Source organism: Gymnodraco acuticeps, unplaced genomic scaffold (genome assembly GCF_902827175.1).
Source record: "Gymnodraco acuticeps unplaced genomic scaffold, fGymAcu1.1, whole genome shotgun sequence".
Lineage (NCBI taxonomy): Eukaryota > Metazoa > Chordata > Actinopteri > Perciformes > Bathydraconidae > Gymnodraco > Gymnodraco acuticeps.
Window position 1 is genome coordinate 858,998 of NW_022992336.1, and position 24,334 is coordinate 883,331.

Consider the following 24,334-nt stretch of genomic DNA (forward strand, 5'->3'; position numbering starts at 1 on the left):
TCTTCTTCCTGTTCATTACTCTCTCTGTCCTCTACGCGTTCTCTTTGTTCAATCTCTCCCTCGTTGTTCACTTTTTGCTCCTCCTCACTTGTCGCTCCTGCCAGTGAATCAAAAGCAATTCAGCAATTTAGTTCATTTCACTTGTTTGTTTGCATTCTTTTTTTATTTAAATCTGTTTTGTTTGATTCTCAAAAGAGAACAAAGATGTAAGCAAATTGTGTTTTATACAATTATATGTTATTATGACATCATCACAAGACTATTGTTATAGACACATTACATATTTATCTCTCTCTCTCTCTCTCTCTCTCTCTCTCTCTCTCTCTCTCTCTCTCTCTCTCTCTCACCAAAGCTGAGCTTCGACTGACGTAGTCTTCTCATTATATCTCAGTCAGTGTAAAAAGAAAACAATACAATGTTATATCTTCGATGTTTTACTCAAATTGAAATAAAAGAAAAGCATTACAACGTTTGTTAAAAGGTAATCCTTCTGACATTGGATGAATGTAATTAACTTTAGCTCTCTAGCTAGTTTATTCACGCAATTTAAACCAAAGTATAGCCTATACTATAGCTGCAATATAAGTTAGTGTGCATGTTGTCGGACGTCCACTGACTAACGTATAGCGTTCACACTGGATCTGCTGGTCATATGATGTCCTGATGAACAGAAACACAAGTAGCCCGCTGGACTCATCTCTAGATACCTCATCACTCCTCCGCTGCTCCGGTACAAGTCCGGGCTGCGGTGATTTGTTGATACATGTCGTCTTCTTCTGTTTGCTTTAATCGAGGCTACGTAGTTATGCAGCGCCCCCATGGTCAGTAAATGGAAGTACTACAAAGAACCCCGTTTAGTGTAATTATTTCACAAGTTTTGTTATACACAGCTCGGAAACATTACCGAGGTCCGGACCTCGGTGACCAATGGTAGATACGGCCATGGCTATGGTAGCCACTGACTCAACAAAATAATAATTGAGTGTAGTTGCCACATCAGCTGGGCATTGCAGAGTTGTGCCCTCAACCCTCAATTCAATTGGCTTGGCTGTCGTAGTGTTTTGACCAGTTAAATGTTTTATTTGGCTCCATATAGCTTTTGAGTTGCCCTGAGCATTTTCAATAATTGTGATAAAGAAGTCCGCTTTTGCTTTTCTTAGGTCAACTTCCCTTGTTGCCTTGTTTCTTAGCCCTGCAAATATATGTCTATCATGGGACATCTTTGATTGTATGGCAGTACACATGTCTTAGTTTGCTGGAAAATAAAACGTGCCACTAATAGTAATAAATAAAAAGGAAATTAAGTTCAGATCACATTTGTCCTGTTGTCACGCAACACAATTAAAGTACACACAACAAACATGTTTTTTGTCCCACTTTTGGGATGTCACCTCGGGGTTTCCAATTGGTCTCTTGATGCCCAATTAACTTGCTCACATGGCTGTTGTAGTTTCACACAGCCTAGCCTTACACGCGTGTATTTCCTCTGTGCACATAGCTCTTCGTGCATCTTTGATAATGTTTGCTACACCGACAGTATTCAACGTTATGAAATATATACATCAATGTTTACCTCATTAGTTAATGATTGACTACCTGTTAATAACGGCTGCATGAGGTCCCTGGTAATCGTTGAGAGAGATAACAGCGGCGTGTTCCCATAGATACGTCCCAACAGATGAGTTCCCATGATGCCCAGCCTACATAGACCTGTGTGACTTTTTAACTCCACCTGCTGCGCAGAATTGCACGGGAAGAGAATAACTCGCCACCCAATTCCCTCTGTAGCCGAAGGAGATGCTGCAGACATATGGATAGTTCACATTTATAACACAGGCACATCAACTGCTGTATGCATGTGCTCATATTTTATTAATTCAGTAAGATCCTTCTTTGAACGCCTCCGTGTCCAAACTGCTGCCCTCCTCGTGGATCTGACATCGCGTGCAGCCCCACTCAACCCTAGACATTTGGCCAGGATCGAGCACCTCTAATGTTATTATAATGGCCTGCAAGCGTTTGACTCGCAAGGGGGATCAACCTGTTGTCAGTTTATCATAACAAAGATTATCTCCGTCACGTTCTCTGCTTTTACGCACAACGATGGGCTCGGAGAAGCCAAACTTTCTTTCCCAGCCCGTGGTGAAGAACATTTTCATGTACCGGAACGGCGACCCTTACTACGATGCTCGCCGGATAGTGATCAACCATAAGAGGGTGTCCAACTTTGAAACTTTGCTGAGAGAGGTGACCGGTGGGATACAAGCCCCGTTTGGAGCGGTGAGAAACATCTACACACCGAGAGGAGGGCACAAGGTGGACAGCTTGGAGAGCCTGCAGAGCGGGGAGCAGTACGTCGCTGCTGGGAGGGAGAGATTCCGAAGACTTGAGTAAGACTTGACTTGCGTTTGGCTTAATAAGTAGCCTACAGTCAAATGTATTTCTCAAATGAGTCTTTGCATAGGCATATATTCTGAAATGTTTAATACAATTATTGGTGACCAGGTTCAACCCATTTCCAGTTATAATCCAATGCACACACTCAATCAGCTATGTCTAAATACACCATTTGTATCACTCAGCATCAGACCTGTAGTCAGACATGCTTGGAAGTTTTTGTGACACAACAGTTTTGTTCCACGCTGACTCACAACATGGTGTAGATGGGATCAGCACTTCAGAGCAGGGTACTCTGCTCTAACCTAAAAATAAGTGGACTTATACTGCAGATAATGAGATTTGTGCAGCGAGTTATTCATGGTGTGCGGTGGTGAATCAGATCAGTTGCAAGGTATTAAGGGGACATGACGTGTATTCTCACCATGCTCTTTGCCATGTGTAGATATTAAAATGACAAGGAAAAGACATGGCTATCTTATCTGCTGCTGAACTGATAGGATATGCGCTCAATATTAATCATGCTGTTGCTTTAATACCCAGATAAATTGGGTTCTTTACTAAATAACAATGAACTTACAGTTAACAGCACTTTTTATTCACAATAAGCAGCTTCCAGTGCAAAGTCACTTATTATAGTATTGCACTTAACTACAACTTTGAAATATGTGTAATTAAATGTTCTGCTCCTTTATATTTTTACTCCACCACAATTCTGAGGAATGTCTGGATGTAGTTTCTGATTACTTTAAAGATAAAGGAAAAAAACACATGCTAATCCTACAAGTATTAAACATTTCTAATTCCTAATTACATATTGTAATATTTCTTAGTTTGTGAATTACAGAGTACAGAGTTAGGACATCAGTGAGCTGTGCATGATTCATTGAGGCTAACTTGAGTTTATGTTTTTTTTCTGTAGTTACCTACAGATTGGATCAAGAAGGAAGAGGATGATGCAGACTCTTCCAATACAGGTAAGGTAAACTTTTTATTGTAAGCACATTTTTGTGTGTGTATTTCATTTGTTAAAACAGTCAAGAAAGGTAAGGCTCTATTAAATGAATGCAGTGACTGAAGCTACTGTAACAGCAGTGTGATCAGATGTTACGATACAATCCCCCAGATCAAACTTGAATGCCAGATTTTAAATGTTTTGTTTTAGTGACATATTCAAGTATATTAAGAGAGAAGTGCTGTTAGAGAAAAGCAAAGCCTTTTTGTTAACGCCTGGCATTTCCAATCTGCAAAATTGTTGGCATCATATTATAAACACAATCTGCAGAGATGGAACCTGTTTACATAATTTACATCGTCCTGCCAATCACCTACATGTTGGGGTGTGGTACATTACCGCATGCCCTTGCCAGAGAAGGTCCTCAGGTTCCACTTCACCTCCTGGTCCTTTACTTTTAGCAGTGAGAAGCACCAGTGGCCTGACTTGACCGTGTCTGTCAGTCCCTTGCTAATTACCTTGTACACAGTGGACTGGACAACATCTTACCATTGAGCCAGCCTGTGCCTGACAGAAACACAGTACAAAGTCTTAGTTGGTTACATCAGCATTGATCACTTTGAACATGTTTGAGACGTGTTTCTTTATTCCCAGTTTAAGGTTTTGTGAACTCAGTTAAGGTTAAGTAGTCCCATATAAATAAATAACTATAGCGTCGACACATTTTTTGAATGGCATTATTTTATTTGCGTTATTGTAGATTTAGTTTTTCTTTTATTTGTTATCAGAGATTGATAAAACCCTTCACCAGCTAGTGTTTCAGTTGCTCTTTACTCAATCCAACTTTTTTACATTTGAAACTGCCACTAAATACAAGATTCATGAGGATTCACCCTTGTCTGCCCCCTCCCACTGTGTAAAGGTTTAAGAAAGATCATTTAAGCAAGGTGTTATGTTAAGCATCTCTTTCTCTCTGTCTGCTGCGAATAATCACTTTGTTGATGTCTCAATGGCCATGCATTATTGATTTATGGATCATAATCATCCCTTCTTTCAATGCACCAGCTATGAAGTCAGAGCCAAAAAAGAGCAACTTAAAACCCAGTTTTAGGTTGCATTGTTTCTGTTTTTAAAGGTGATTTAAAGTCATAATGAAATGTATTCTAGGGAAGGCATTACAAACCTATATTTCCTCCATTCACATTAGAGTGTGGCTTTAGTCAGAGACAACAATGGACCCTTATAACGTTTTCTTTGGCAGGTATTTCTCTGCAGCCCATGATTTTCTATGACTTTGTCCTTTGCCTCTAGCCACAAACAGCACTGTAACATGTTAATCATACAAAGTGAATCAGGAAATGCTCTCTATGCTCTTGATTTCGTCTTATCACCCAGTGTAAGCTCACTCATCAAAGATAACCTCAAGGGCTTGTTGTTGCTGCTGTGATTACGTGGCGAGCATAAAAAGAGCCAATTTATTTGACAAGGACCCTGCTTCCCCCTCACTGCCCCACTTACAGTAACCTGCCTGATTGTGTCGATTAATGATGAGAACTCTCAGCCGGCTGGTAAGCCAGTTTCTTGTCCTTATTGATTTTGGAGCATTATAGGAAGGACTAATTATAGGAAGGTTACTGCCTCAGATGAACCCATTCTGTAGGCTTTTTATGAATGGTTGTCTGACATGGCTTAACAATGGCCGATAAGCGATACATGTTGCTGATGTATTGTTGTTTTTTAAATTATTTTAATCTGATAACGTTACAATAATTCGATTTTAAAACTACGACAAATATTTGCTGAATGTAAATGAACATTGTATTAACACTGTTACTGACTGCACTGTCTGTTTGCTAAAGTATATGAACTTTGTCAACCCTCTTGTTATCCTCAGATTTACTTTACACCCTTTATCCTATGGGATCAATTTGACCCCAGTAGTTTAAAACTCAAGACAATGATCATATTCCAAATGTTAACCAACATGTATGTATCTGGTGCTTTAGGTATCGTAGTTGACTACCTAAATAACCATTTAAATAAAACATTACCCCAACCTTCCCCCCCACAGACCCCTTTATACATCCATAATTCCTATTATCTGACTATCGAAAAATATATAAATCACCATAAAATCTCCCTGACTGAAATAAAATGTTAAAGTAAGATCTTTTGATGTTGTTAAAGGACCAATAACTAAAGCAGAGGGTAGTTTTGTTTTACAATGATACATTTGCAATATCATCCTACACAATCAACACAAATATGTGTAAAATATTGACATTTTTATATGTTTTAACAGCCTGGGGTCAAATTGACCCCAAGGAACACCAATGCGTACAAAGTGCGTACAGGACATTTAAAAAAAGACCTTCATGTTCATTTTATGTTTATCCATTAGTCCTCACTAAATTACGAAAAGTCATGAAATACTAAGCAACAAATTGACCCCAAGGATAACAGAAGGGTTAAGAAAGATCCATAAGTAATACAAAATAAAAACGTTGTATATGAAACATTGGAATGAAAACAAAACGATTATTATAATGGTGTCATGTCATTACAGATGTATTTGGGAGGGGAGACTGAAAGCCTTTGAAACAAGCAAATGATGTAGAAAGAGAAGAAATGAGACAGAGAGACCCCGTAACTGGAGATTCTCCCTCTATTTTCATTGAGTCTTAGTAAACTGGAAGGCAACGGTTTATAAAATGAGCTGAGGGGGACCTTTCCAGCTGTAAAAATCAAAGATCATATGCTTACAAAATGCAATGTACTTTTCCAGTTATTTTAATGGCTCTCTAGAGAGTAAGCTACATCTAGCCGTGCTTGTTTTCTGTTTTTCCTTTCTTCGATTGGTAACTAGCTATGCGGCTTATTCTAGTCTCTGTGGTTTGGAGTACACCTCATAGTGACAGTGGTGTGTGTGTGTGTGTGGCCTAGCATTACTATACTTGTGGGGACCTAAATCTGTTTACACAGTCACGTGTGGGGACTCGCCACCCTTATGGGGACAAATTGGAGGTCCCCATAAGGGAATCATTAATTTTAGGGTGAAGACTTGGTTAGGTTTAGGAATAGGGTTAGGCATGTGTTGGTTATGGTTAAGGTTAGGATAAGTCTCCAGGAAATGCATGTAAGTCAATGTAATGTCCCCTGAAGTTGTGTGTGTGTGTGTGTGTGTGTGTGTGTGTGTGTGTGTGTGTGTGTGTGTGTGTGTGTGTGTGTGTGTGTGTGTGTGTGTGTGTGTGTGTGTGTGTGTGTGTGTGTGTGGCCTAGTATTACTATACTTGTGGGGACCTACATCTGTTTACACAGTCACGTGTGGGGACTCGCCTCCCTTATGGGGACAAATTGGAGGTCCCCATGAGGGGAATCATTAATTTGAGGGTGAAGACTTGGTTAGGTTTAGGATTAGGATTAGGGTAAGGGTTAGGGTTAGGCATGTGTTGGTTATGGTTAAGGTTAGGATAAGTCTCCAGGAAATGCATGTAAGTCAATGTAATGTCCCCTGAAGTGATGTATACATGGTGTGTGTGTGTGTGTGTGTGTGTGTGTGTGTGTGTGTGTGTGTGTGTGTGTGTGTGTGTGTGTGTGTGTGTGTGTGGGTGTTTCTCATTTTGTATTAATTTGCCCACCCTCTGACCAATCGACTTCATGCTTGTCGTATGTCACCCGAGGAAGTGCAGTGGCGCATATCAAGTTATTTTTATTAGCGATTGTGTAGAAAACTGCATAGAAATATGATCTGCCAGGTCAGAATTTGTTTAGTGCTTGCGCTTAGCCTTATAAAAGTGATCCAATGTGCATCAAAATCCTTTTAACAACACGTCCACTAACAGTAGGACATCCTGACCTTGCAACTTGTTACTCCTATATTTCTGAAACTATATATCACACCTTCTTATTCTGAAGTACGATTTTGAATTCCACTTCTTCTACTTGCCTTTACATCTCTGTTGCCAGAGTGCACTCCCAGGCCCCCGGCAGACTTTTAATACACCTCCATCCTTATCTCTCTCTCTGTCAGAGGATCCACAGCTTAGTCTCAGAGTCACAGTAGGTTACCGGCGTTATGGGACAGGACCTGCAGTGCTCACTCTATGCAACCTCCCAACCTCAAAGGATTAAAGAGGCCTCATTCTTTTGCTGTGACAGTGATGGGAGATAGAATATTTCAGTGTCTACAAAAGCTTTTTTTCTTTGCCGTCGGGGATTTAAGCTTTTGATTTCACACAATCTTGTTTTTTCTACTGTGTAGCCTATCTCTCAAAGCAAAAGGAAAGAAAACAATATATATGTATATATAGTTTTAATAGTATATCAATTTTTTTAAATAAATAGACATATTATTGTCTACAATTAACACATTGTGCTCCTTGAAACTGCTACCACTGCAGGAGGCGTTGATTCTCGAGCAGAATTAGCCTTGGCGACTGTCCTGACATGAACAGCTATTTAGGAGCTGCAATGCTGTCCTTACCAACAAGAATATCAATATTGACCTCTGAGTTAGCGCTGGTCCCAAAAGCAAGAGTCCCTGAAGTTCGCTCTGTATGTTTTTCTTGATCTCTGCTGGGAAACAAGTGGTGTCCTTAAATCCCAACTGGACACAGAGCTGCTAACACGCTTTTGAAGCATGTTGTATTCCCAGTTATCAGACATATATACAGCATATTATGGATATTTCCTTTTACCTTTAGCCCTTTGCCCATACCAGATGTATACTGTATGTGTGCTACATCATCGTTATTGATCTATGAGCAGCTGTAGGTTTGACATATGTTACTCTTCATTTTATCACTGATTTGTAGGCCAAACCAACTCCACCGAATCGTATCGTTGTGTCAGCTCGATTCCTGAAACCCATCAAGGAGCCATGTACAATATTGTAAGTTACATTTTTCCCCTTCATTTTAACTAGGTTTTCATTGTGCTTTATTACAATACCATATAAAGCCTAAAATGTACAGAACATCAGAAAATGTTTACACTGTAACCCAAGTGGTAGGTAATGTCATGGACTGCTCAGTCCTAATCTCATAGGATGCATTTGAACTTCAAGTGATACCATTGACTTTACTAAGAGGGGTATACTTAACAAGGGAAACCATTCTGTATCAATGTTTTATTTAAATGTTTTTTTTCTCTACTTAGTGTAGTAGCAAATGGCGATGTCTTGAACCCCGCCATGAGGCTGTTGATCCACCAGAGGATACTCGGCCAGTTTGAAAGAGTTCTCGAGGTGATCACAGAGAAGATGGGCATGAGAGTCCTGGGGGGTATCCGGAGGTACAGCTACAAATATAATCACACTTTACATATGGATTGTATTGGTTCCCCTGATATGATGTTTCTCTTTACCTGTAAGCAAAGCTCCAGGGCAATAAAAGGTTTCCAAACTCACACTGCATGTTTATTATCATAGCAGATCTTATTAGATTGTGCTGCACAAATTGACATATAACTGAAAAAAGGGACTTTTGTTAAAGCTGCCTTAAGTTACTAATGTTACCATATAGGTTTTTGAATGTAATGTGTTGACATACAGGAACAGTATTTACTTGTTAATATTTTACCATCTTAATTATTCAAATCTGTCCAAATGAGGATTATCGGAGCTTCTCGTTTTGAAAAACTGTTACAAACATTTCATGGAAACTTTGGGGCTTTTGGCTGTGTGTCTTTATTCCAGTCTCTACACCTATGAAGGCCAGCAGGTGACTGATGGGAATCAGCTGGAGTGTGGTCAGCTGTATGTGGCTGTGGGAAGAGAAAGATTTAAGAAGCTGCCTTACAGTGATCTTCTCTTGACCAAACCCAGGGGGATAAGGAGGGTCAATGGGTAAGCACTGCACTTTAGAAATTACCCTTAAATAATATGTTTTCTAAATCGGCACCCTTGCATACTGTTATCAACCTTCTCAAACAATCAAATATAAACATTCACTACATCTTTAAATCTCCTAAAACAACTTTATACAGAGCCTAGTATTGACCAATGATACACAAGATTAAGTATTGAGATTCCACTGTCCTCTTTGGAAAGTCATGGCAATTTAAAAGTGTAACTCTTTGGCCACCTGGGATGCCTCTTGGAGACCATTCAGTTTGTGTTTGTCAGTTTTACAGTGTGGCAACTGACGACTCCTCCAGGGCTAATACCTGCTTTCTACTGAAACATACATCCCTCAGCTCCAAATAGCATTTGACTTGATTTCTACACCGTAGAAATTAACAAGTTCACAAGGGAACTGTAAAATAGTTACCAGTTCACATGCACATACAGTACACAACGCTCTTCAACAAGCTTTGTTCGCATTATTGGAAGTAATTATATGTGTTACATCTCTTTATTATCAGATAACACACAGTACAATGTTTTAAACCTCCAACTCTTTATTTTCAGACAAGCTTTAGTTATATTGTGGTTACAAAAAGAGCACAGCTAGTTTGAACTGCCTTAGGGTTAGGGTCCGAGCTGTAAGGCAGACACTCAGTATCCTGTAGTCATTATAGTGAAATCATCTTTGTTTGCAGAACAAAAGCTTACTCTCTACCACCGATCTACAGGTTCTCCAAGCAAAATGGAAACGTAAGCATTGCATGTGCATTTCCATTGAATGTATCTGACTATTTAGTTGTGTTTCTAATTGAAATGAACAAATCAAATGTTTTCATAGCTATTATAACCCAACTGACATATCAATATTTATCACAGCATTCTTAAACATTCACAGAAGAGAGGAGAGTATTAGATTTGCTGTATGATTTAGTTTTCCTTCAAATGTTAAAACTCAGCCTAGTTCAAGGATGTGTATTTTTCGGCCTTGTTTTTTGAATGCTTACTGGAGACATTTGTTATGTATCCATCCTTTAATATTTATAATACAATTAACTTTGAAGGTTAAACTGAGCATTCATGCCAAGGAATTGATGAGACAAACAGATAATGCTTGAACAACGTATTCGGTACATTTCTAGTCCAGTTTCTCCTCATCTTAACTCGACGTGTTTGTTTCTCCAGAGCAAGACTGTGGTGCGATGCAGTGATAGTGGAGGTGAAGTGTCCAAGATTTCTCTTCCGGGCCTCAATGGCAGCAGCAAGGATCATCTGTCCTCCATCGTGAGAGAGATTTCCCAGGCCAGACTCATGTCCCTCAGGAAGAGGAGGAGTGAACAGAGCGAGACCCTCGGCATCGCTGACAATGGTAATGCAGAAACAAACGGAACAGTAGCAATTCAATAGTTTAATATACCTGATCATTCAGATAAGCTAATCTTTGTTAAGATGTGTTGAATCATGCAGCGAACAGAAATAAACCACCACCAGTATTGCAATTCAATTTAACCCTAAGAGTTTTAGAATAGTTTACAGAAAAGCTTATAAGAGAAAATGTACTCATCAAATTCCTTTGTTTCCTTAGTTTCTCAGCTATTTTGCCTATTTCACTATAATTTCATTGATTTAGAATCGGTTCATATAAGTACATGTTAAAATATATTTGTTATATATGAATTAAACAGCTATTTGCACTCACCCTAGATACTGCAATAGTATGTCACATTTTTACCAAAATTCCCTCACCACAACCAGTCACATGTTGTATCCTCCTAATCATTCATAATGTTGTTATTTATCTACATGTGCTATATAGAGTGGGATAGAGTATGCGTGTCATCTGATTGTAAGACCAAGAACATGCTTGGCTAAAGGACACTTTTTACACAGTGTGAGAATCTAACCTTTTTAATATCTGTATTTTCGGTATTATTTTAAGACCACACGTTATGTTTGGGCAGCACAAGCTTATAACAAAGCAGCAGTAAACAACCAGAATAGATCACTAGCAGTAAATAAGTCATATAAAGAGAGGCAGAACATTACTCAAAAACTCAAAAACGGTATTGTCTGTTGCTTTTTTACAGATGGGGTCATACGAGACTCAGATATATGATGTAATGCATGTCCTTTAAATCTTATGTAACCTGCCTTGTTCTTAAATGCCCACACAGTGGCACTGTTGCTCTGCGAGAAATACAGTCGATATATAGAAAGTAGGTCTAGCATGATGACATTAACTACTATTCCAAGAAACACATTACGTCATCTTCTGGTTTTATGATCAGTATTATAATGTCCTGCAGAAAGTCCAATCTTTACTTTTTCTTTACTCATTGGCAGCTGGCAGCTTTTATAACATTGGGATGTGTTTTGCTCTGGGACTCTAACAGATGTTTACCAAAGATAGTACCACATTATAAATAACAGTCTGAGAGGGAATTACACATTTTTGCTTTCCTTATTAAAAAAACAGATTTACTTTTACAGTAAAAGGGATTTGGATTGTCTGCAGACTGCTGCTGACCTTATTATAACTCCTACTGCGGTATGAAGCACCATTACGTCATCTGGTGGCTCATGATAGATGTTGAGCTGTTTGCTCTTCTGGCAGGAGAGTTGACAGCAGAAGCCCAGAGGAGCGTGGAGAATTGTGTCTGTGGTTCAGGGGAGCTGGCATTTTGCATCAAAAGAGAGGGATGAGGAATGTGTGTGACTCTCTTGTCCGTGTGTATTTGAAACCTGTAATGTCACCCTCAAAAATCCTCCGCGGATCAGATTGTGTGGCATGTCGTATTACAGGCAGAGCGAAAACATGTTGCATTATTGGTCCCCTTGGGTGACATTGACCATAGATTAAATTAACAGACAGACAACTCGGAAAACAAGATCAGGCATTAGTAGAAGATCGTTTGAATGGCTTGGAGAGCACATGACGTTCTCATGACCTTTGAAGTCCTTTTGTCTCCAAATGCTGTCGTGTTAGGAAAAAACATTTATATACTTGTCTTGCGTGGTAGCTACAGTATGTGTAGTGTGTGTTTCGTAATCTGGGCATGGCAGTGTGTCTCTGTCCATGGTGCTGATAACACTAAAATACAGTGTAATGAGGATTCCCAAACATATCCTCTCTCTTTGTTTAGCCCACGGCAAACAGATGCTAAAATGCTATTTCGCTTCTCAAAAGCAAGCAAGAGCCGAAGATTACTTCAGTAACCATTAGCTGTAATGGTTGTGGTCATGTTTGTGCAGTTTAGCTTAGGGACACAGTATTCATACCACCTTTGTTTAGTGATTCACCGCAGCACAGAGGTGTGTTTGGTGTCATCATCCCTTTGGGGAATCCTGGCCTGGCTGGCTTTGAGGTAAACACTTCTAAATCTGGAGCCAAAAAGGAAAGCAGCCAAAAAGTTGTCTGACTGGCAGAGGCTGTGGAAAGAACACAGCGTGAAACCCACACTTCAGATCTCTGAGGTTGTGTGCTGGAACATTGGAATGAAAACAAAACGATTATTATAAAGGTGTCATGTCATTACCGATGTATTTGGGAGGGGAGATGCACAGACTGAAAGCCTTTGAAACAAGCAAATGATGTAGAGAGAGAAGAAAAGAGACAAATGAGACAAAGTGACCCCGTAACTGGAGATTCTCTGCACACTCTGTGACACCGAGGCTAGTTTGTGTGTGTATGTATAATATGTCCGTGTGTGTATGTCCGTGTGTGTCCGTGTGTGTGCTGGTACACCAGTCCCCATTATTCACTGTCTATCAGCTGCTGGAAGCCAGACTGAGGACAGCTCCAGCAGTTTGTGTCTGCTGTATTGTAAAGCTTCTGACTTTTCTGCTTCATTAGAGTGAACACAGTGGTGAGTGACAGCAGAGACAGTGGGGGGGGCAGTGTGACAACTCATGCAGCAAAGGTCACGGAATGAATTTGAACTTACTATAACAAAGACATTTGGCTTAAAAGACTTAACCAACAAGATGCATTGCATGTCGTACGCTTCACCCGACACTGGTATACTTTATGCAAGCCTTTTTCTAAATTCAGTAAATAATCAGCCGGATTTATCCAGTGATCAAAACCACATTCATGTTCATGTTATCAATCAGCAGTTGTTGCTAACCTCAAAATAGAAATAGGATGTTTATCAGTGTTCTATTTCTTAAAGGGCCTTTGTTACCAGTTCAGATGATTGCTCCCTTTAGGAAAAGGGAGAGACAAGTAAAAAGAGAAAGCAGGAATGGAAAATGAATAAAAGGAAAAGAAAGAAAGAGGAACATATTTGTTTGGGCAGGGATATAGGAGGGAGAAGAAGGGTTAAAAAAGAATGAATACAAGGTTGAGATGATGAAGGGGGGAGGACATTAAAAGGAAGAGTACAGGTGGAATCAAATGGTAAGTATGATGAATAGCCTGAGATGGTGGAGCGTGAGCATTGAGTGGAGAGAAAAAGCCACAGAGATATTGAAGGGTGGGGTTTTGATAATTGCCTTTCATTTGGATAATCTGTCCATTTAGTCATCAAAGCAGAATTGTACTTGCCTCTGCCCCTTGCTGGGGCCAAATTGCTGCTTTGAAAATCAACAAAAGAGCCTTGCACTTCAAGAAGGACGGACAAACAGAAAAGTATGGACTAGAGGAGAGAGAGGAAAGGCAGAGAGAGAAAAACAGCACAACACAATGAGAAGAGAAGGAGCTCTTCGGAGTACTTGGACTCTTACATCCATTGTATATATGCCTCTGTGCATTCATTAGGAAGGAGTTGCAAAATATGCAACATGTAGTGTATGTCCTTCTCATTCTGCACCTGATTGGCATCTGCGAAGATAATCATCTTTCTTTCTTTTTCACTGCTTTCCTGTATTTAAAAGATTCTAAATGGGCCCATCATTAATAAAATAGACATGCTGTATTAAAGAAAACTCTAAACTATCGATTGAGACCAAAAACCTGTCAGGAAATTGATAACTGTGGTAATACATCAAATGTGAAGCAGTGTGATTGTCTCATTGACTTCTATACAATCAGACTTATGTTTGTTACCAGTGGAGTCGCCCCCTGCTGGCGAATAGAAACAATGCAGGTTTAAGACTCCTCGCATTGGATTTACTGTACTATAAATTAAATGTCTGCCATAGAAGAAAGGTTCCATGTATGTTTCACTATGGGATATGATTGGAAAACAAAACATCTTAAACTGATTCAGTTAATAGTACATCAGCAAGAGATTGGAGACACACACCCTAAGGCCTTCTCCCTGCATTCTTTCACAGACACACACACAACAAGCATTTTAATATTTCAAATTTACGACCTCAATACTTCAGTTTGGTTTATACTGCACTTACTTATACTTTCACATTTCTTTGAAATAACACAGGGTCATCCACTTTACAGAAAACCTCTTGCTCTGAATAGCTACCAATTTTTCATGCACAAAGCGGCATAATTTGATGTAGCAGGACCGAATGCAATTTATTTCACACAAGTGGCCGACTTTATGTGCATTCCTGTCAATTTCCTTGAATGGACTTTGATTTGACGTCAAGGTAGCTGCGGTAAACTGAAAAATCAAACATTCTTGGTATTATTTGGAAGTTGAATGTGAGAGGAATGAAGGAGCATCTGTGAGCGTGTCTGTGTGTGTCTGTGTGTGTCTGTGTATGTTTATGCGCAATCCATCCAAGCCAGAACAACTTTGTGCCACTGGTGTCATAAAATGTGATGCTGCCTTGGGGAATTAGCCTTGTTAGCATATGTATTTATAATGCCTGTCAGAGTGAAATAGGGTTCAAAAGCGCGTCGGGAGGCAGGAGACATGAACACAAAGAGGCTGTGTGTCTGAATTTGTGTGCCTGCGTCAAAAAAAAAGGAGCTCAGCAGCGAAGGATGAGAGATGGCAACATTTAAGGGAAGATTTTCTTCTTGCCAAGTTATTGGAAAGTGTTGGTTGTGAGCACTGCTTTAAAGTGTTAATATGTGGGTTTATGCACATGTCTGTTTGTATGTGACTTTGTGCAGACGCTCTCATGTCACATTTCAGACAACGCGGCCATCTTTCTCAATCCCCTCCTTCATTCTTCCTCAACTTTCATCTTCCCCTTTTCTGTGACATCTGAAAAAGGTTCTTGGTGACCCTTTGATGCAGGATTACTGGATTAAAGTGCAGGGTAGCTGTACTAATCTGCCACATTAATCTGATAACAAGTGTTTCAGCTGTGACATACAACAGGCCTGAATGTGACATGTAAAGTATAGGGTTAGGGCAACGTGCGACACTTTCAATGACATTCATTTTCTTAATTTCTGTCACTTCTAATCTAGCTAGCTGTTCGCGTTTTAGCATTTTCTTAGAGGTTTAGCTACTAGACGGATCTGGATTAGCTTTGATAGGAACATCAGCATCTGAAGGGTTTTTATCAGAGACACTGAAACAGCTTTGACATTCAACCTAAATGGCAAGAGTAAATATCTGACATTTGTGGAGATCTGAAGTTTACAACATGTGTTGGAGATGGGCTCAGGAAGTTGCTGTGCTTCCAGAGCAAAGCACTTTGTGTTTATACAGTCTATGGTTATAACGCAGTCATACGTTGACTTTCACCTTTATATTTTGTTTCATTTATGCGTTTTAGTCAAAATAATGCGGTTTAAAGTGCATAATAAATATATGATTGAATGCAGATTTTAATTTTATAATTGAAAAAATTAATTTTTCTATTCACACAGAGGGTTTGGTTTGTGTTACAAATGTTTTCAAGACATGATCCAATATATATCCAATCAACTAAATGTAAACGTTTATTTATTAAACTACATAAACATATCTGTATTTTACAACATGAGATTGTGTTGTTGTGCCACGATACAGTGAGAGAATTGAGAGAACAAACTCCATGAACTATTAACATATGAAACCGAAGCCATGCCCTTTATAAATATTATTCTGCCTGTCTGACTGCAACAATGTTAAACTGAGCTGTCCTCTGATTTAATATCAAATCTGCGCACAAGGCTGTACTCTATAGCAGATGATAGGCAAGTTCTACCCTACTGAAATAATCACTCTAGAGATAATGGAAAGTGTTTTTTCATCAGATGCATCCTGGAAGAAAGCTTCACGTAAATAATCCTATACACTGATAAACGTAACTTCTGCATAATCCTACAATAATACAATATAAGATCTTTGTGTCTGTTTTTAGTGCATTTGCTGTTAAAAAAGCTTTACTTATGATCCTTATTCTTAAGCACAGTTTCCACCATGCTCATTGCTTAAAAGGGACAATTCAGAATGTGCACTTTCATTAAGCTCATGCACTCAAAAGAAACCGTTTTTTAAATAAAGGGTCAAAGCAATAGGGCCGAGATATTGTGACTTTTATTTCCTAATTTGCTCTGAAAATGCTGGTTCTCAAATTCCTCTTAACGCTAACTTAATAGCATCTGTCATGAGAAATGCTTCCAATACAGCCACAGAACATGTTTGCCAGGCAAAGTAATGCTCTTTTTAGACAACTATATTTATTTAGGGTGTAAAACGTTGCTGTGCCTTTTTTAAAAGAGTTGTTTTGTAAAGCATCAGCATAACAAATATGATTAATAAGGTGTGCTCAGCTATGATTCTCTGCCGTGTTGACTGTAAAACATGCATCACTCTAAACGTAATGATTCTCTTGTGCCATTTTGCCTCATAAACATATGAATTACAATAAAAATATATTGTGTGTATGCATGAGAGAGAGAGAGAAACAGATGAACAAGCACAATATCCAGTCATCAGATTTGACACTGAGCAGATGGATTGTTTTTCTGCGTGTCACATCCCTATAAACCCAATACCAACTGGGCCTCTCTCATGCTGGTGGCCGGCCATGCCGTCATTAAAGGCTTTAACAGGACCCTGGCCAATGACTGGAGCACACTTGCTGAGTGGCAACATTTCATAATTACCATTCAGAGTTACTACCCATGTTGTTTTACATCCTGCCATAACTCAGCCATGTGCTGAGTGGGTTAAATCAGCTGGGTGTAAATAAGCAATACACTGTACTGTATGGTGATGTATAGGAGGTGTTGTGTTGGGTGATTTAGGCACATTAAGTAGTACGTCAAATGTGTATTAAACACTGCTGAGCTAATCCGCTAAAAGTAAAATTGGCTTGTAGAGGCCACACCAAAGATTTATCCATGCGTTGGTTTACAAGCATGGATATTATGTGCTAAAATAAGTGATTTGTAGTTACCTACAGCTACTGTATAACCTCTGCCTTTCAGAAATGTATTTTTCATAACTTGATTGGAAAAAATAAATATCCTGCTCTTCTGCAACCTAAACAAAACACACAGACGTTCTACCAACCATGGCATCAAAAGCCTTTTCAAGAACATGTCTTCCTTAAGAGCTTGTAAAGTAAAATGTCAGCCTGTCAGAGTTCAAATGTGTGAGTGTCTCATGGCGCATATTAACAGCTGAAAGGGTGAAATAACAAACATTTATATGTCATTACGCCGTGGCTATAGAGGCCTACTTTGGCTTAGCATTCCTTCCCTTTCAAGGAATATATTGGCAAACACCATGCTGTGATTAAACAAGTTTACACTGTAAAGGATGGATGCTGATCATTTGATGGTAACTTATAAATAGTGTTATACTGTAAGTGGAATTATTACAAAAGAGGCAACATTTTGCATTATTTTTGATGGTTTGCTTATGTCAAATCTTTTAGCTGAACACCTCACTGATATGCTTTGGTCTAGTACGGTCTCAAGACTGAGAAAAGCTTTGTTCAGTTCAATACGTTTCCCCAGAAGTGTCACAGCTCTGAGAACATTTTGTAACTGTAGAAGAATTACAAACAGTCCCAAAATAAACCAGAATAAAGGATATACACAGCATTTAAAAAGGTTTCTCCAGCACAATGACTTCACAGCTGCTAAAAGCATCATATACATACTCAACAAACCAATTTGCGGTTCCATTTGCACAGAAGAAAAAAAAGATCCATGCCCTGGTGTGCTACAGATATCCTGTGGAGTCAATAACTTGATTGTGCTGCATGGATTTTTCTCAGAAACCCTTCCTGTAGGAGTGGAAAAGCTTTCAAACATGATTTTAGACCGTGGGTGTCTCTGCTAGACACGATTACTCACTTCCACTCCGCAGTAAGGAAAACACTGAAACACTTGAATACAATGATAACATATACAATGTCACTCTTTGTTGCTGTCCCGTCAATTTCTACCCAACTCCCTGCTGAGTTCAAACTCATTGCTACAACTTCTGTAAAAAAAAAGAGAGAAGATTGGCAACAATCCCTTTTATCACATGGAATACATTAAACAATGCATTGGTTTTGCTCACGCTGTACTGGGACTGGAAAAAAATGACTTATCTTAGGATCAGGGTTCACCCGAGCACAGGGAACATCAGGGGGTTGTTTCGGCTCTGATACATTTAGTTGTTTTATTAATTGAGTTGATGAATATAAGCCATATATATTTACTGGAATAGTATCAACATAGTGTTACCTGGTGTAAACTGCACACTGGATTCCCCCGGTGTGTTAGGATTGCTAGAATCTTGTGAGCACATCAAATGGAAACACAGATCAAAGCTGCACAATGTCATTTTATGTAGCGAAGGTGTACATATTGAGATCACAAGTGAAGTGTTTTTATTTTACAAAATGGTGTGTGTGTGATATTATAGTTTACTATCTGCTATCATTTCATCTTCAGTTGTGCTTTATTACATTTCTGTGGAACAACAGTCATTTATAACTTTACCTTTCATAAGAATGGCAGCGAGAGCCATTTATATGAGTAATTATACACTCTTACAGGTTTACCTCACACTGATGAATGAGATGTAGCATTACTTCAGAAGTGTGGGTGCACTCTGTCTGAGGTCGTGTGCCAATGGTGTTTAAGTTAAAGAAGGGATGTGTGTACGTGTATCTGTGTGTGTATGCCAGACAGACATAAACTTACACACACACACACACACACACACACACACACACACACACACACACACACACACACACACACACACACACACACACACACACACACACACACACACACACACACACACACACACACACTGTCAAGCCATTTGCAACACCAGAACCCGAGTCTACTGGATTTATTGAAGAGCAAGGAGGGGGATATTGTACATTTTTAATTCGATTTTGCATTTTCATGAGCCTGTGTCTCATCCTCAAATCACGTTAAGATGTTTAGAGTCGCGGCGGCTCATCCACTGCTTACTGCTTACACTCAATCGTCCGGCCATTAATGAATGCGAGCGATTTCCATAAAATATTCTTAAAGAGGTCCGTTATTATTACCATAACGTTTCATCTCCCACCATAGCTAAACTTCAATCAGTTTTGCATTTGAAATGCATAAAATGTCTCCATAAACTCTTCTAATCTCTACCCGAGTCATTATTCTTCTTTAACTGGTATGTGTAGAAAGGGAAACTCATATTAAAGACATTAATTATTCTATTCTGGTATTTTTTTTTCCCCCTTACTGTTTTTGCCGCTTATTTCTGATTGGAATATTCCGTCTCATCCAGTGTTTCAAAACAAGTGTGTAATTATGTTGTTTATCAGAGCGTATAGTTGTATTCCTCTTATGATGTTTAGGGTTAATTACTCCTAGGCCTTTGATGCACATGCTCACATGAAAACGGAAAAAAAGAAAAAAAGGTATTAATTTTGCACTCCAACAAACCTGCCTTGCTGAGCTGATTGCTTCAATAAAAGCGAGTGTGCAGCTGGTGTGGAGTTGTGGTTGTGATGTTCTCATTGAAACATCACATTCCACAGTATCACTATGCCGTTGCTTAGACTGTAAATGATGACAGGTGCTTCCTCTGGGGACAGGGCAGGATACAGTATGTTGTGACAGGCTGTTACTGTGGCAGATTGATTGATTTTCTTGTGTCCAATCTACCAACCTTAGGTACATTATTCAGTCTGTACATATTGTGTCTTCCGCGAAAGTATTAAAGGACTGCAGCAACAACAACGTTGATAACACAATTGTGTTCCGATTGAATCTGTGACCAAAAATGAATTTTGAGTTGACATTCTAACAGTAAAAGCCAGTGTAAAGAAAAACCTGAAGGAATGTCTTTGTTTGGTTACAATACAAAAACATCTACCTTAATATACGTATATGTAGGTGGGGGTTCATGGTGATTAAAATGCTTAAAAATGTAATTTCTATTGTACATTAACTCACCGTCTCTTCCTGTCCTGATCTTGCGTTCATGTTTTCTATCTCTCTCCTCCACACTTCCATTGTCTCTGGAAGTTGTTTACTTGCCTGAAATACTCTTGGGTGTTTTCCTCCTCACCACCAGGTGTCACTCTTGTGCTATGTTTTGTTTCGAGAAAGGCTGAAAAACATAGCTGTGGTATAAAAGATTGATCATTTCAACAAGTCACTCACTGAATGATGGATAAAAGCTCCCTTATTTGTAAGAGACGTGTTATGGATTTGTGAATTGATTTAATGGACTCTGACTGGGTTTAGGGCCTGAAGAATAGTCAGCAATATTCCTCATAATAAACCTGTAAAATGACATTAGAGAATAAAAAGCAAAGTGATTGTATGAGGATTTTAGATAACAAAAGTGGCATTGAATACATCTGAATACATGTTTTGCTTTGTGCTCTGCTTCATTTGGTGTTGTTGAGCTTCTACAAACCAGAATGTCAGTCAAATTGTTATCAAATTACGATGAAATGCATATTATTTTAATTCCCTTCTGTCTCTGTTTTGTCTGATTTGCCCTGAAGAAGTCTATTGAAGTCGGTATAAGATGGAACACATGTTGACGTATTTACACCATGATGAACACCATGACTCACCCACATCTTATATTGCCCCAACAAACCCATTCAAAACCCGATGACACACTCCGGGAGCACGTTGATTTCTACAGTATATGCCCTGATTCACTTTCTTAAAGAAACAGACGTCATTTCTGTGTAATCAGCCCATTTTCCATGAGTGTCCTGAGTTTATATAACTGTGTTATCTATCTTTTTCCAGATGACCCTGAATCAAAGGATGATGATGTAAACGCTGAGGACAAGACCTCCCAAGACCAGCCAGCTGATGAGGTAAACTATCGATGATGCACTAGTTCCGAAGCAATACATGGTGTCTTTCTAAAAAGTAGTACATTAAAACGTTATTTAAACATGCAGAATTGTTAATATTTGTACATTTTGTTACATTACCACCGGTTTGACCCATATTTTTCAACGTCTGTGTAACTCAGTTAACTGTTGCATATTGATTGGCGTGCCATAAAAAGCATTCTTAAAAAAAAACGTAAGGCTTTGGCTCCACTTGATTTGTAAGTGCTCATGATTCAATAGCGCTATCACTCTCTTTCAGGAAAGTGTAGGTCACGGGGAGAATTATTGTAAACAATCCAATTACATTACATAAAATATTTAGAGCTATAAATTCTTTCTGTGGTGTTATTGCATTACAGAAACCTGCAGACGATGATGGTGATGCAAAGGCCGCAGAGCAGAATGGTGAAAAGGAAGAACAGAGAGAGAAGGAGGTTGAAAACACCACCAAAGAAGACACTTCTGCTATCAAAGAAGAAAGGAAGGAAAACCAGAAGACGAGTGGACAAAAAGATTTAGGGGAAGAGGATGAGAAAAATGATAAAAAAGAGGGAGAGGCAACAGCGGGATCTGAGGAGAAGGAGGTTACAGAAGAAGTGAAGGAGGAGAGTAAGGAGGAGGTGAAGGAAGAAGTGAAGGAAGAGGTCACGGAGGAGAGTAAGGAGGAGGTGAAGGAAGAAGTGAAGGAAGAGGTCACGGAGGAGAGTAAGGAGGAGGTGAAGGAAGAAGTGAAGGAAGAGGTCACGGAGGAGAGTAAGGAGGAGGTGAAGGAAGAGGTCACGGAGGATAGTAAGGAGGAGGTGAAGGAGGAGGTGAAGGAAGAAGTGAAGGAAGAGGTCACGGAGGAGAGTAAGGAGGAGGTGAAGGAAGAGGTCACGGAGGATAGTAAGGAGGAGGTGAAGGAGGAGGGTGAAGGAAGAAGTGAAGGAAGAGGTCACGGAGGAGAGTAAGGAGGAGGTGAATGAAGAGGTCACGGAGGAGAGTAAGGAGGAGGTGAAGGAAGAGGTCACGGAGGAGAGTAAGGAGGAGGTGAAGGAAGAGGTCACGGAGGAGAGTAAGGAGGAGATTAGCGGTGAGAAGCAGGGGTCCAGCGTGAGCAGCAGTGAGAAGACCTCAGACAGCAAAGAGAAAGAGGATGGAAACCATACTTCTTCTGAGGGTAGAAGGGAAGACAAACATATAGAAGAAGAGAAGAGAGATACAGACAGTGGGAAGGGTAAACAAAGCAGAGAGGAGCGAGTTAATGGTGTAGACACGGGGGAGGAACAGACAGAGACAGAAAACAGCCGTGACCCGGGGAAGACTCGGTCAGATAACGAGACAAAAGAGAGCGATAACGGGAGAAGTAGCAGAAGCAGCGGGAACCAGGGAGAGGAAGAGAGCGAAACAACACAGGGAGCTACCAAAGAGTCAGGGGAAGAGGAGAGACAGGTGAATGGAGAGGTCAGCGGAGAGGAAGAGGAGGAGGAGGAGGAGGAGAGCGGAGCAGAACTGGACATGGAGGAGGATTCAGCCAAAGGTGATGCAGAAAATGGAGAGAAAGAGGCGGCGGGTGATGAGCAAGGCAAGCAAGATCAAAGCAGGAAAGATTAGTAAAGAAAAGGAATGCTCATAATAGTAAGCAATAGAATACAATTTATTAATAATAAAGGTGGCAGAGCAAAAAAAAAGTCAACGTAGAATCTGCATTTAAATAAAAACAATGTCCCAAATGTCAAGAAAAACAAGTTTGAATGGATGGATCTAAATTGCAGGTATGTATTTCACAACTATTTTGAAACACATTATAAAAGAGCTTTAGTTATATATTCCTATGTGTAATTAAGACATACTGTTAATTATTGGGCTGCTTGTTTCAGTGTGATGCTGGGGAACTTAAATATATATTTATACAGTTATTATATGTTTTTCTTTTTAAAGACATATTTTGATCAGGTATGATTTTACTTTCTTGTTTTAAACATGATTGTATGGTTTGCAAGTGATCAAAGTGAGCTTTCTTTTGTAAGTACGTTGGGTAATGTTGTATGCATACTGTAAATTTCCAATATGAATTCCTCATTATTTAGTCATTATGCATATTTGTTTATTTACATATATCTTTTACCATAAATATAATTAAGTGAAAATTACAGGGAGGGATTCAACCAAACAGAATTTAACGTCTGTCACTTCATTATAACATCACTTCAAATGTGTCAACACAAATAAAAAAATACTTAAAGTGTGATTATGATAACTGTGTTGTTTTTCGACTTTACTGTAAACAGTGTTTGTGAAATTGTAAAATGGATTTATGTGAAGTAGATGAAAGGTCAACACTTTAATATTTACAAATGTGTTTTTTAGTATGTTTTAAATTAAAATGATTTTGCATTAGCTCATTAAAGTGTAGCTACTTGAATGGAATCATTTTTGCTTTCACCCTAGATAGATGGATCCATCAGCAACATTGATGGTTTCCATGTTGCTAGGACAACTGATCTGTTAGATGATGTCAGAGTTAGCATGACAACCATGTTCTAACCATGACAACATGGTGAGCAACAGCATTTTTGTCATTATATTGACAGTCAGACCAACACATTGTTCGGCAGCATGCTTTTCATTAAAATCACTCATTTTTTTAATTGTGTGCATGATAATAACGTATGTACAATAACATGAGGGCTTACAGTGATACAGTTAAATGTTGCATTACTTGTATCAAATAAAATAATATATTTTTATGTATACAATATCTTAAGGCAAGAAGATTCTAAGCGACACCGGTAACATAACTACAGTAGGTCTCGGACATTTGTAATCAGCAACACAGGCGAGACGAGATTTGTAATGCAATGTAGACTTACAATAAAAACATCTCGTTATTTTGTTCAGCTATTTTGCATCTCTGTTTTACCATGAAACAAGGTTGCATCAATCCACTGTAAACTCCTGCCAAAAAGTGTGAACTGTGATCTAATTCT

At 39.1% G+C, this 24,334-nt stretch overlaps 1 protein-coding gene across 1 annotated transcript; it reads left to right on the top strand.

Moving 5' to 3' along the window:
• Positions 1-1,827: 1,827 nt before the first annotated feature.
• LOC117541467 (doublecortin domain-containing protein 2-like) lies at positions 1,828-23,231 on the top strand. The gene is made up of 11 exons (XM_034208629.1): positions 1,828-2,390; positions 3,320-3,374; positions 8,167-8,243; positions 8,510-8,644; positions 9,048-9,197; positions 9,893-9,947; positions 10,380-10,563; positions 21,274-21,344; positions 21,725-21,949; positions 21,980-22,045; positions 22,449-23,231. The coding sequence occupies exons 1-11, from the start codon at positions 2,104-2,106 to the stop codon at positions 22,956-22,958; spliced, it is 1,815 nt and encodes a 604-aa protein (XP_034064520.1). The 5' UTR covers positions 1,828-2,103; the 3' UTR covers positions 22,959-23,231.
• The last annotated feature ends 1,103 nt before the right edge of the window (positions 23,232-24,334 follow it).

Excerpts from the sequence above, each read along its gene's own strand:
- LOC117541467 (XM_034208629.1), top strand. The coding sequence starts at position 2,104 with ATGGGCTCGGAGAAGCCAAACTTTCTTTCCCAGCCCGTGGTGAAGAAC. Across the intron at positions 8,244-8,509 it reads AAGGAGCCATGTACAATATT|TGTAGTAGCAAATGGCGATG; the intron begins GTAAGTTACATT and ends TTCTCTACTTAG. Across the intron at positions 21,345-21,724 it reads AAGACCAGCCAGCTGATGAG|AAACCTGCAGACGATGATGG; the intron begins GTAAACTATCGA and ends ATTGCATTACAG.